Source organism: Tamandua tetradactyla, chromosome 7 (assembly GCF_023851605.1).
Source record: "Tamandua tetradactyla isolate mTamTet1 chromosome 7, mTamTet1.pri, whole genome shotgun sequence".
In the NCBI taxonomy this organism is placed as follows: domain Eukaryota; kingdom Metazoa; phylum Chordata; class Mammalia; order Pilosa; family Myrmecophagidae; genus Tamandua; species Tamandua tetradactyla.
In genome coordinates this window covers 1,474,180-1,487,934 of record NC_135333.1, presented here as the reverse complement: position 1 = coordinate 1,487,934, position 13,755 = coordinate 1,474,180, and the positions used below count along the sequence as shown (strand labels likewise).

The window sequence follows — 13,755 nt, the reverse complement described above, 5'->3', positions numbered from 1 at the left end:
CTTCCCACTGCCCCGTCACTTGCTGAAGCAACCTCAATGGTGTACGTATTGTGAACAACTGACAATATCATCAGCTCTTAGAAAAAGGGCTTTCAACCTTTTTTTGGAAATCACTCATCCTATTCCTAGGAAACCCCAATGTCAACAGTCTGTGACACATTCAATGGGAATACCAGAATTTGGGCCAATAAGGTTGAAGACCTATGCCTCAAGGCTAACCAGCTTCCAGAAGAATCCTGAAATCTACTTTCTATTTCCAGACCAATTCTGAGTTGGTTATCACCAGGAGTATCTTTCAAGTTCTTAACTGTCCAGAGAACCCTGGAAATCATTTCTTTTCCCCTTACCCAGCAGACTTGGGTAAGAAATTTTGCAGTCCAAAGTCCTTAAGATTTTTCCCAGGCCAACCACACCTGATGGATATCCTTTGACTCAACTACCATGCCAGCCCTCATCTCCTCCGCCCAACTCCTATTTTGGGACCTCATTTTAATCGTTTGGTTTTTTTCAGGCCTCTGACAAAAATCTTCTATCTTCCAGTGTCATGTTGTAACCTCCTTTCTAGCTTGAAAATTTGGAGCCATCTACCTGGGAATTTGGTGCATTTAACTCTTTTGGCCCAACCTGACATCTCGAACTCATTCCATTTCCGCCCTCTCGTCCTGGAGAGTATGAAGACAGAAACTTCCGTGAAGGCTTAAATTTATAAGTGTCACAGGGGCACATATTATGTCCATCTTACTTTTGTTTTGCCATCACATTCTCTAGCACATAATAGGTGTCCAATCAATATTTTTATGAATGTATGAATTATAGAAATATCACAACACAGGCAGGCAGATAATGAGCTAACAATATCATGCAAAATTCCAAGGGATTCTGAACAATCAATAAAGTTATACTTACAACCCAAAGAATCAATGCCTATAAAGGGCTTTGAAATCCACAAAATAATAGTGCTGTGAGATTAACTGTTATTGAGTGGAGATGATCAGAAGAACAGGATGCACAATTCATTTGGGGTGTAGAAAGTAAATATAAGTAAAGAGCGAATGATGAATGGGACATAATAGAAACTAGAAGAAATAATAAACAAATTGAAACTCACCTTTATCGTAATCATCATCCTCAACTGCTTTTTCTTGAAGCTTCTGAAGCTTTAATCTTAAAGATTTTATCTATGTTGGTTTGAGGGGAAAAAAATGAAAACCAAATTACAATAGCATTCAAGCAAACTTATTTTTTGTCAAAGCTAAGAACATTTAGAAACTATTTCAAAAGTGAACTTTATTTTTCTTAAAAAAAATAATAACCACACATATACATTTTTCCAATGCTGGATACATTGGCTTCTCCAAAAAAAAAATTACATATAGAAAAAGTGTAATTTGAGCATAAAATCCAAAGAAAGGGTTAGAATATTATTTTAAGCAAAAACATCACACTATGCCCTTATTTAACGTGAGGAAATGTAGAAGGAGAAGAAACACAAATTTCCTGACCAAATGATCTCTGTTCTAAAGTTCAAGTTAAAATTATGAAGGTAAATACACCAAAACTGGAAGAGAAACCAAAAGGAAGAGTATGAACTTATACTCAGCAGGCTGTCCTGAAGGCTGGGTGGAAACTGACGGGAAGGACTTCACAAACTCCTCATAAGGAGTCCTAAGGTTCAAATATTCCGCATTATAGAAAAGGGCATTGTCTTATTAATCTACATAAAAAGTCAATGATCCAATTGCTTGTCTGAGTACCACCAATAGGTTCATGTGTACTTTATTTTTCTTCTCAACGGGAAGCTCAGGGATTCCCCAAGGAAGGATGCTTGGTCTGACTATTAATGAATGGATTGGGCTTGCTCCTTGAAAAAATACTCATCTTCCCATTCTTTGCCTGCTTACCGTGTGCTTTTCCTGCAACACCTAACTCAGGAGTCGCCTCTTCCAGTCTGTGTTAAATGTCCTTTCTCTACACTGCCATTGCAATATGAGCTTGCCTCTATTCAGATGATTCATTCAACAAATATTGAGTACCTCTTCTGTGTCAGATACTAATAGAGATGCTGAGGACACAGTAAAAAATTATTTGCCCTCTAAACTTAAATTTTAGTGTAGAGAGACAAAAATAAATACAATAAATAAGTTTTACGGGGTCTATCAAAAAAAGGGGTATGAAAAAGAAAAAATGTAGAACAGAATGAGGGGAATCAGGAATGTTGGATGAGGGTGGAGGGTGCAATTTTAAATAAGATCTCACTGTGAAGATGACATCTGAGGAAAGATTTAAAAGCAGTGAGGAAATGAACCGTGAGGCTTTCTGGGAGAAAAACATTGCAACAGAGGAAAAAGTCAGCGCAAAGCCTCTGAGTAGAAAAGTTCCTGGTATTGCAAAATAAAGCAAGAAGGCCACGGGTCTGGAGTGGATTGATTGAGGGGCAAATCTCAGAAGATGAGGTCAGAGAGGTAACAAAAGGCACATCATGGAGGGACTTAAAGACCATTTAAAAGTTCTATTTTTACTTTGAGGGTCATACCATTGGAGGGTTTTCAGCAATAGAGTGACATGATATAATTTATGTTTAAACAGTTTCTTTCTGGCTGCTGTACTGAGAAGAGACAAAGGGGGCAAGGACAGAAGCTGGGAGGCCAATTGGGAGGCTCTGGAAATAACACAGGAAGGAGCTGATGGTGGCTTGGGTGATAGTGGTAACAGCGAAGATGAGAAGTAATCCAATTCTGGATATATTCCAAAGATGGTTGGTTGAAAGCAAGACCAATAGGATTTTCTAATAAAGTTCATGTGGGGTATGAGAGAAAGAAGAGTCAAGGATGAGGCTAAGGTTTTTGGTCTGACCTACTGGAAGGATGGAGTTCTAAGTCATTATCTCAATACTTTATCACATCATGTTATAGCTACCTTTTTGTTTTGTCTGTGTACTCCATTCACCTTGAGTATATGGAGGGCAAGAGCTATTTCATCTCCCTGTGGTATAACCTGTTTGCGTGTCTCCTTATATGATTCTCCAGTCCTTCTGGGCATGTGGAATAATTACATGTCCCTTCCCTCCTTGTTCCAGTTAATGGGGTGTGGGTAGAAGTGAGATGGGTCACTTGTGGGGTGAAGCATTTAGTTGCTCTTGTAAGACTCCCTAGTGTTCTCCTTCCTGTGGCAGTGGCTAAGAGGACTGTACGTTCCAAAGGTGAAGACTGGGATACTAAGCCCCTAACAACCTATGTAAAACATGAAGCATAAGCAACCACGCAATTCTGTTATGTCAAGCCTCTGATATTTTGCTGTTGTTTGTCATAGCAGCATAACCAAGTCTATCTTAACTAATACAATCTCCAAAGCCTAGCACAAAGCATGGTTTTCTGAATTAAAGAAAAAATGAGTGTATGCCACGTTAACCCTATGACCTTGAGTTACTCCATACACCATGTATTTTACCAGTAACTTGGTCCTATATATTAGGGATAGGAGAACTCCTGTGTGATTTCTTGCTATAAGAAGGCTGTAGCATTACCATCACCACACCCAAATGGGGGCATTATTAAACACTTACTAGAGCTGAAGATAAAGAAGTACAAAAAAAGGCCAAAGAAAGCACCTTTACAGCCAATGCCAGCTTACCCCTTCTCCAATTATCCCTATAGGACCCTTAGTGAATGGCCCTTGGATCTAGGTGAATGTCCAGCAAAGCTACATGATTTGTCCTTTCCAATGGCACAATCCACATGTGGCAGGCAATTTTCTTCCTTTTTCTCTAGCTTCCCCAAGAAAAGAAGGGAAGGTAGGGCCTAATTTGCAGGGTTTTCCCCACTTCCCTCATCTACACACCCAGTTAGCATTTCCTTTTCTTACAACTTTCTCAGCACCACTCAATCCCTTGGGGATGTCCTAAAATGCTATTTCTAAACAGTGCACAATATACATATCCTATAAAAGGAATTAAAAGTTAAACTGCTGACTTCCGGAGAAGATGGCGGCTTAGTAAGACGCGCGGGTCTTAGTTCCTCCTCCAGAAAAGCAACTAAAGAAATAGAAACAATACAAAACAGCTCCCAGAGTCACGACAGAGACCAAAAAGACAGCGTACCCCATTCTGGAACAGCTGAACGGGCAGGGAGAATCTGCTGCGGTGAGCTACCGGAGGGGCGCGCGTTTTCCCGGCCGGGGCGGCTGGCGACTGGGGTCCCCTCCACGCACGTGGCTCACCGGCCTGACTGGGAACGTTGGATAGCGGGGCCCTCCCGTCACGCTTGGCGTTTCGGGCCAGCTGGGCAATTAGGACCGGCACTCTCCCAAGCCGCGGCGGCCAGCGACCCCCACCTCCACGCGCGGTTTCCCGGGCCGACTGCAGTGCAGACAGACGAGCGCCACGAGCGCCACCTACTGGGCAGGAAAAGAAAAACAGAGCCCAGAGATTTCACAGAAAAAGCTTTCAACCAGCTGCGTAACACACCCAGGGAAATCTGATCAAATGCCCAGACACCAGCAGAAAATAATGGATGACGCTCGGAAAATTGAAGATATGGCCCAGTCAAAGGAACAAACCAATAGTTCAAATGAGATACAGGAGCTGAGACAACTAATGCTGAATATACGAACAGAAATGGAAAAATTCTTCAAAAACCAAATCAATAAATTGAGGGAGGACATGAAGAAGACATGGGCTGAACAAAAAGAAGAAATAGAAAATCTGAAAAAACAAATCACAGAACTTATGGGAGTGAAGGACAAAGAAGAAAAAATGGAAAAAACAATGGATACCTACAATGGTAGATCTAAAGAGGCAGAAGCTACAATTAGTGAACTGGAGGATGGAACATCTGAATTCCAAAAAGAAACAGAAACTATAGGGAAAAGAATGGAAAAACTTGAGCAGGGGATCAGGGAACTGAATGACAATATGAAGCGCACAAATATACGTGTTGTGGGTGTCCCAGAAGGAGAAGAGAAGGGAAAAGGAGGAGAAAAACTAATGGAAGAAATTATCACTGAAAATTTCCCAACTCTTATGAAAGACCTAAATTTACAGATCCAAGAAGTGCAGCGCACCCCAAAGAGAATAGACCCAAATAGGCGTTCTCCAAGACACTTACTAGTTAGAATGTCAGAGGTCAAAGAGAAAGAGAGGATCTTGAAAGCAGCAAGAGAAAAACAATCTGTCACATACAAGGGAAACCCAATAAGACTATGTGTAGATTTCTCAGCAGAAACCATGGAAGCTAGAAGACAGTGGGATGATATATTTAAATTACTAAAAGAGAAAAACTGCCAACCAAGACTCCTATATCCAGCAAAATTGTCCTTCAAAAATGAAGGAGAAATTAAAACATTTATAGACAAAAAGTCACTGAGAGAATTTGTGACCAAGAGACCAGCTCTGCAAGAAATACTAAAGGGAGCACTAGAGTCAGATACGAAAAGACAGAAGAGAGAGGTATGGAGTAAAGTGTAGAAAGAAGGAAAATCAGATATGATATATATAATACAAAAGCCAAAATGGTAGAAGAAAATATTATCCAAACAGTAATAATACTAAAAGTTAATGAACTGAATTTCCCAATCAAAAGACATAGAATGGCAGAATGGATTACGACCCAGCAATACCATTGCTAAGTATCTACTCAAGGGACTTAAGGGCAAAGACACAGACGGACATTTGCACACCAGTGTTTATAGCAGCATTATCTACAATTGCAAAGAGATGGAAACAGCCAAAATGTTCATCAACAGACGAGTGGCTAAACAAACTGTGGCGTATACCTACGATGGAATATTATGCAGCTTTAAGACAGACTAAACTTATGAAGCATGTAATAACATGGATGGACCTAGAGAACATTATGCTGAGTGAGTCTAGCCCAAAACTAAAGGACAAATACTGTAAGGTCCCACTGATGTGAACCGACATTTGAGAATCAGCTTGGAATATATCATTGGTAACAGAGACCAGCAGGAGTTAGAAACAGGGTAAGATAATGGGTAATTGGAGCTGAAGGGATACAGACTGTGCAACAGGACTAGATACAAAAACTCAAAAATGGACAGCACAATAATACCTGAGTGTAATGTAACTAGATTGGAACACTGAATGAAGCTGCACCTGAAATATGGTTTTTTGTTTGTTTGTGTGTTTGTATCTTTTGTTTTTGTTTTTTTTCTTTTTCCTTTATATATATATATATATTATTAGTATTATTATTTTAATTCTCTTCTCTATATTAACATTCTATATTTTTTTCTGCTGTTTTGCTAGTTTTCCTGAATCGATGCAAATGTACTAAGAAATGATGATCATACATCTATGTGATGATACTAAGAATTACTGAGTGCATTTGTAGAATGGAATGATTTCTAAATGTTGTGTTAATTTCTTTTCTTTTTTTTGATTAATAAAAAAATTTAAAAAAAAAAAAAAAAAGTTAAACTGCTGAGATTCACATTTCAATTTAAGAAGAAAGAAAAGGAAGTTAAGAAATTCAAATGAAAAATTTCAAAAGCCACAAAACATTAGAATCCATCTTTTTTTTTTCTTCCTGCATAGAAGGTGAGCATTCTATTACTAGACCACTTGTGCACCCTTAGAATTCCAGTCTTTTAAAGAATATTTTTGAAGGTCCCTAACCCAAGCCTTTCCCCAATCCTACAGGCCTCCCCTTAGCTGAATAAGCAATCTCAGGCGTCTGCATGAGCACAAAGTAAAAATCAGGGGCTCCCTATGCAGCCCACCTCATCGTGCACAACTGTGTCTAGAGTTTTTTCCTCATATTGAAACAAAATCTGCCTTCCTGTAATCCCTACCCACTAAAGTTCTTTCTGTCCCTTGCACTACAGTGAATAAAGTTAATTCCTCTTCCATACCACAGACATTCAAATAATTAAAGACGGTGATCATGTTTTCTCTTGTCCACGTGTTAGATTACCACAGACAAAGATTCTATACAGATAAATTGATCCCACAGATAAATTGTCTAGATCCTTATCATTAGAGACAAGATGTAAGTTTGATTTGAACTGTGGGGAGTCAGGAGAACTTATTTTTCTTTTGAATCCAACTCAATCTGAGTTATTTTCCTGATGACAACAACGGGTAATATTCTGGGGATTGTACCAGACCCTCACTAGTGCACTTTCCATGTATTAGCTCTTTAATCCTCACAACAAGCTAATGAGGCTGATACTATTGTTAGCTCTGTTTATAAATGAGGAACCTGAGATGCAGAAAGATACAGCAAGTCACCTCAGGTCACACAGCTAAGGAAAGGAAAACACCAGGCACAAGCCAGGCATTAGCCAGGCATTCACACTAAACTTCCCCGCCCATGACTCTGTAACTTAACACCCCCCCAGCAGGAGCCCACCGAGCAGTGGGGCTTACCCCACCCTAGAATTCTGGTAGTACCAGAAATGTGTGCCAGAGACATTGGGTTCCAAGCATGCAAACCCCACCCATGAACCAGCAGCAACCATGCTTTCTTCTTGGTGGCTAAAAGTTCTCCTCTAACCCCAGTGAATAACTTTCTAGTGGATTATGACCAGTAACTTATTTTAAAAAGCTGCATTTGAGCAGATTAGGAATAAGGAAGGGAAGTATCTGGAGCTGATTTTGTTTCTCTTTAAACTAAAGATAATGAGTATATGCTCCAAAGAATTGAGAACAGGGACCTGAAAAGATACTTACACACCAATGTCCACAGCAGCAGCCCTGTTCGTGATAGCCAAAAGGTGGAACAACCCAAGAGCCCACTGACAAGTGAATGGATGAACAAAATGTCATCTACACATACAACGGAGTATGACTCAGCCATAAAAAGGAGTGAGGTTCTGATCCAGGCTGCAACATGAATGAACTTTGAAGATACCATATTAAATGAAATAAGACAGACACAAAAGGAAAAATACTGTACATGCCCATTTATGTGAAATATGTAGAATAAGCAAATCCATAGAGACCAAAAGTAGTTTAGTGGTTACCAGGGGTGGGAGTGATGGGGAAATGGGGAGTTATTGCTTAATAGGTATAGAGTTTCTGTTTGAGGTGATGAAAAAATGTGGGTAACAGATGGTGGTGACGGTAGCCCCACATGAGTGTAATTACTATCACTGCATGGAACACTTGACAGTGGTTAAAATGGAAAATTTCAAGTTGTATATATGTTACCACCAGAAAAAGTTAGAAAAAAAAGAAAAACACCCAAAATAATGCAATCCAAAAGATGAGCCAAGGAAGCTTTCTATAGCCTTGGGAATGCAAACTCCCAGACTTCAAATGACCCAGTAGTTCAAAGAGCAGGTAAGCAGGTAAGGTGGCCAAGATAGCAGAGTCAAATATTGTGTCTTGACAGGTAGTGGGAAAGTATGGCAGGAATCCTGATTTATTTCTATTTTTTCAATAAAGCGTATGTGAATTCTAACAAAAACTTTCTGGAGAATCATTTCCTAGATGAGGAGGTGAAACTCATCAAGATGCTGAGCGACCACCTGGCCAACTGTGGAAAGGCTCACCCTCAAGCACGTCGAGGAGCCTCCGGGTCCCAGCGGCCTTTACAGGGCCCCTCCGTGCTCCTCTGGCCTCCAGGCTTCTGCCTGAACCCCTCCCTCCAGCCAGAAGGGTCTTTTAAACCAGCCGCCCTGCCAGCTCTAACAAGCTGTGAGCTAGATGTGAACAATAAAGCTTTTAGCAGCAATAATAATGATATATTTTTTTAATATTGAAAGGTTTGAATGCACAAAAAGAACATTCCAGAACCAGAACAGGTACTGACTTATTAACGATGAAGCACTATCTAAATGAGACGCCTCCTCCCTTAGGAGTACAGTGCAAATAGACATGAAGGGAGGTGAACCTTTAGGATTAAGTGCAAACTCTACAGTTGCATACAACATTTATATATGGCTTATTATCTCACAGCAATCATATTTTATCGCAGTGTATATGACATTTATACTTATTGGTAAGATGTTTTGACTCAACAATTAAACAAAAATGCTGAAGACTTTTGCCAATGCAAGGTGATAAAAAGGCTCTACCTTGCTTTTTTTCCCTCAAAATCTGCAACCTTTCTCTTCATGGATCAGCCAGGAAGATAATGATTCTTTTAGAAGTAAGAAGCCAATTTCACCACACTCTAAGAACCAGTCTCTCCAAGGAGCACTCCCAAGCTCCTGGTATTCCTGGGCCTCCAAAGGTCCACATTTGCTCAGGGTTCCACAGCCTCTGCTTTATCAAAAGCTCTAGATTCTTAGAATGGCATGATCTGTGTGCCATAAAAGGAACTGAAATGAAAGAAAAAACTATTGGTGCACAATCTCTGCTAAGGCAAGTTCTTGTTTCGTGCGGTTATTTGGAAGGGAGAGAAGCTGGCGATTATTACAGTATTCTACCTTCTGCCTCACTTGAGTCAAAAATTTAGATTGTGGAGTTGGAGAGATGCAGATATGTTGCCGAGATTCTTTTTAAAGGTCTCTGAAATCAAATGTTGAAAACTGACATTTATAGTTGGAAAATATGATCATGTGATCCCACACCCCCCACACCCCTCACACCACCCTTAGTGCCTTTTGTCCTTTGTGTGCCTTGCTCTAAGATTCTCTACTTACCACTTGTGCGTTCAATCAAAAAATCTCCCAATTAAACGCAACCCATTTTTTTACCTCTTGAGTTATAGTTTACAAAAGCAAAACAGTGAGAGCTTAATATTCCATAAGACAGTTGACATTTTGACTTTGTTCAGAATATCCTGCCATATGTAGAATTCAAAAGGGAAAACAACGAGTGTCAACGTGTCTCAAATACTATTCAATTGGATGCACCGGCGGTTCAGTGGCAGAATGCTCGCCTTCCATGAGGGAGACCTGGGTTCAATTCCCAGATCATGCACCACCACCATCCCCCCAAAAATGCTATTCAATAGATGTTTTATATACATTATTTGCATGTTTCATAATAATCCTTAGAAATAGGAGACTAGGACCATTTTATAGATGAGGATACCGAACCTCAGAAGGGTTAAATAACTTATCCAAATTATACAGTTAGTAAGCTACAAAATGGCTCACTAGGAACTAGGAACTGGGAATCTAAAGCTCATATGCTTTTTTTATTTCACAATCACACAGTCACATTGTAAACGCTATATCGTTATATAATCATCTTCAAGAATCAAGGCTACTGGAACACAGCTCAACAGTTTCAGATACTTCCCTCCAGTCACTCCAATACACCATAAACTAAAAAGGAATATCTATATAATGCATAAGAATAACCTCCAGAATAACCTCTCAACTCTGTTTGAAATCTCTCAGACACTGAAATTTTACCCTGTCTCATTGTTCTCTTCCCCGTTTCGACCAAGAAGGCTTTCTCAAACCTTCAGGTCCTGGCTCATCCAGGAGTTCTGTCCCACGATATCAGAGAGATTTACACCCCTGGGAGTCATGTCTCACATTAGGGGGAAGGGCAGTGGTTCACCCGCTGAGTTGTCTGTGGCCTATCTTCCCACAATTAATTATTTCAGTAAAATAATATTAATCAAGCACTTGCTGAGGACTGGGAAGTAATTTAGGTATCAGACATGCAAAAACAACTAAGAGAGGTCTTAGTTAGTCAAGTGGGGAATTGGGACCCATGAACAAATTATTACTAAATGTGGTGGGTGCTACAATGGGGCAGTCCAAAGTGCTATGGGAATGAATTGGAAGGAGGGACTTCTTTGGTCTAGATGGGGTAGGAAATGTCTCAGAAGAAGTGGCAATGGAGCATCATTGAAAGTGAAATGAAGGAACTTAACAGATGGAAAAGTAAGGAAAGGTCATTCTTGGCAGAGGCAAAGCCATGAGAAAAGGCACTGAGGGACGAGTCCCTATGGTCTTACAGAGAACGGCAAGCAGTGCCCAGTGGCTGAGGCTGGCAGCTGGGGGCAGATTGGGACAACTCTTTTGATTGTTGGAATAAGATGCTCAGATGTTATCCTGAGAGCAGCAATGAGCCTCAAAGCTTTTAAGCTAAGGAGTGGCACTGTGTCACCTATGTTTCAGGAAGAGAGGTCTGCAGGTCAGTTGTGGGATGAATTGGAGAAGAGAGAAACTGGAGGAGGTTAAACATGTTAAGAATCTCTTGAGAAACCCAAGTGAAAGATAACACAGACTTGAGCTAGGAGGTGGCAGTGAGAACTATCTTAGTGGTGGAAGTGAGAGGACTTGGAGCTTGATCAGATGCAGGGAGGGAGAGAGAGGAAGGGTTGACGATGACTGAGGCATTGGATGATTCTATTAAATCAATCAGCAAATATTTATAAAACATGAGGCACTTCCGGACAGGCTTGGTGGGAAAGGTGATGGCGTCAGTGTTGGGCATGTCCAACTCGAGGACTGCGCATATCATCCAGGAGCTGCCTCTCTGCCCTGGCTTCACAGTCTCCCTGCGTCATAAACGAGATGACTGGGCTGAGGTCTCTGAGGGCTGGATTTGGGCAAGAAGGAATGAGGTTAAGATCATCAAGCTCCAGGTAAAGAATTGAAAGTAAATAAGATAGGATTTCTGGGCATGAAAATGAACTTCCACATTTTCAAATACTTCTACCAAATGTCTGATGAGTGGGTGTTCACTTCCCTACCTGTCATGCCCACTCACATTTACATAAAACATACACACACACACATCAGAAAAAAAAATGCAGTCCTTCAGTGGGTCAGCCCTCCAGTCCAGTAGGTGAGCCATAAAGTATCTCTACCTGGGTTCCTCTGGGAATCTTTTTTGGGTAGAACCGCCCTTCCCCTCCCAGCTCTACCCACCACTCAGATAGCTAGATGGACAACAATCCAGTAATGCTACAATTTACATCTATGCATTTCTTTCTAATTTCCAACTACTGTTGTTCTCATTTGAGACTCAAAACCATCCTATGAGGTATTGTCATCCCCACTATCTAAATAAGGAAACTGAGATTCAGAGAAATTTAATGACCAGAAAATAAATCTCCTAACTGTATATAGAACAATTTCCATTGCCGCAGGATGAAATGAGAGGAGTAAATACAGATGAAGATTGAAATTACCCTGAATGGAAAGCATCACTGTTTTCTTCTCACTCAACCCCTTCCAAACACCAGCTCAATCTTCCCTTCCCCTGTCTCCATTTCCTGTTTCAAAATGAGCTAGGCTGAGCCAACCATGTCTCACCAAAGCCAGGGACTGCAGAGGAACCTATGGGTCAGCAGAGAGCAACTCGGAGCATCAGAGTCACAGGGAAGATCTAAATGCAAACAGATTTGTGTCTAAACTGAAAAGGAAGAAACAGAAGTGCAGTCACATCTTTTTTGCAGCCAGCCAACACGTGGAGCTGCTGTGGCTTCCGGGAGGGGAAGTAGGACAACACAGCACCCAGTCATTTCCTGCCCTTTGTCCAGTTGCTAATCTGAGTTTTGGACAATCCTGTGGGGCTCAGAGGGGGAGGGGACACCAACCTTCAACTGCTTCTGGTTGCTCAGCAGACACTCCCGCAGCACAGGCTCGTATTTCTTGATCAGGGTGTCCCAACCGACATCATCCCCCAAGGGGCTGTCCTCGCAGGCAGAAGAGCCAGGCAACAAAGAATCCAGGGAACAAGGGGAGGCAGCATCCGTGTCTAATAAAGAGAGCGTCTCACACTCCGGCCTGGGGCTGCTCTGTGCAGTCTGGGCAGAGTCTGCCAGGCCCCAAGTAGCCTTGAGATCGAATGGCTGAAAGAGAAGTGGAGGGTCCTCTTGGGGCCTCTCCGAGCCGGCAGCTTGGGCTTTCATCTCCTCGGAGCCCTGGCGAGGTGCCTCGGCCTCCTTCGATGGAGGGCAGCCTTCTGCCTCTCCACGTTCCCCAGCGGAGTCAAGGCAGAGCCTTATGAAGCTAAAGCTCGAGGTAAAGACCTCATGAGAGCTGAAAGGGGCCAAGGGGGCCTTAGGGCCACTTCCCCAGCTGCGGCTGTTGCTCTTCGCTCCCTTTGGAGCCAGAGAGCTTGCTGCCCCAGCACCCCTCACTCCTTCACCATAGGCTGCATCCCGAGTAGGGCCTGGGACGTCAGAACTCTTCATGGATGGAAACTCTCCCTGACACCCAGAGTCCCCAGGGCTGCAAGACCTGGTTAGCCAGTTGGGAGGTTTGGTACCAGCTCTGAGCTGAATTTCAAAGCGCCCTGAGGTTTCTCCTCCTGGGGTCAGAGCCATAGGTATCCCAGCTGGGGCCGCAGTGCTTCCAAGTGAGGGGTCTGGCCACTGGCTTCCAGAGTCCCGGCTGCCCTGTCCAGCCTGGAGCTCAGAGTGTTGGTGCTCCCCGCCGCATGCCACTCCCTGGGCACCAAATAGCATGCCAACCACCGGGGAGAGACATCCAACCCGGGGTCCAGCCGTGGTTCTCAGGTAGCCTGGCCTCCTTGCCAGCCGCGTCTTCCCAAAGGATGCTGCAGGTGGTAAGCCATCCTGGCTGCCTGAGAAAAGAAAGAGGACATGGCACCATAAACATTCAACCCTCACAGGCTCAGCTGCAACAGCTTCTGGAGAACAACCCCAAGTTCAGGGTGCTCTCTCCCTGCACACCCCTGGGGTTGACTGCCAAAAACAGACAGATGCTGGCTCACAGCTTTGAGGGGCCTGGGTCAGTGTTTGCCTTGGAACATGCAGAAAGGAACATGGCATCTCGGCTCCCCTGCCTCCCAGGGCCGCTGGCAATGCTGTAAATTATGCCAACAGGTCAGCATGAAAATTGGAGGCACAAACTTGG

General features: G+C 42.5%; 1 protein-coding gene across 1 annotated transcript in view; it reads right to left on the bottom strand.

Moving 5' to 3' along the window:
- DISC1 (DISC1 scaffold protein) overlaps positions 1–13,453 on the bottom strand; it is a 387,745-nt gene extending 374,292 nt beyond the window's left edge. Inside the window, exons 1-2 of the mRNA XM_077168344.1 lie at positions 12,471–13,453; positions 1,109–1,178 (exon numbers count right to left, since the gene is read on the bottom strand). Of these exons, the coding sequence (XP_077024459.1) occupies positions 1,109–1,178; positions 12,471–13,343 (943 nt within the window). The 5' untranslated portion in view covers positions 13,344–13,453. The remainder of the gene's footprint in view (positions 1–1,108; positions 1,179–12,470) is intronic.
- Between the last annotated feature and the right edge of the window lie 302 nt (positions 13,454–13,755).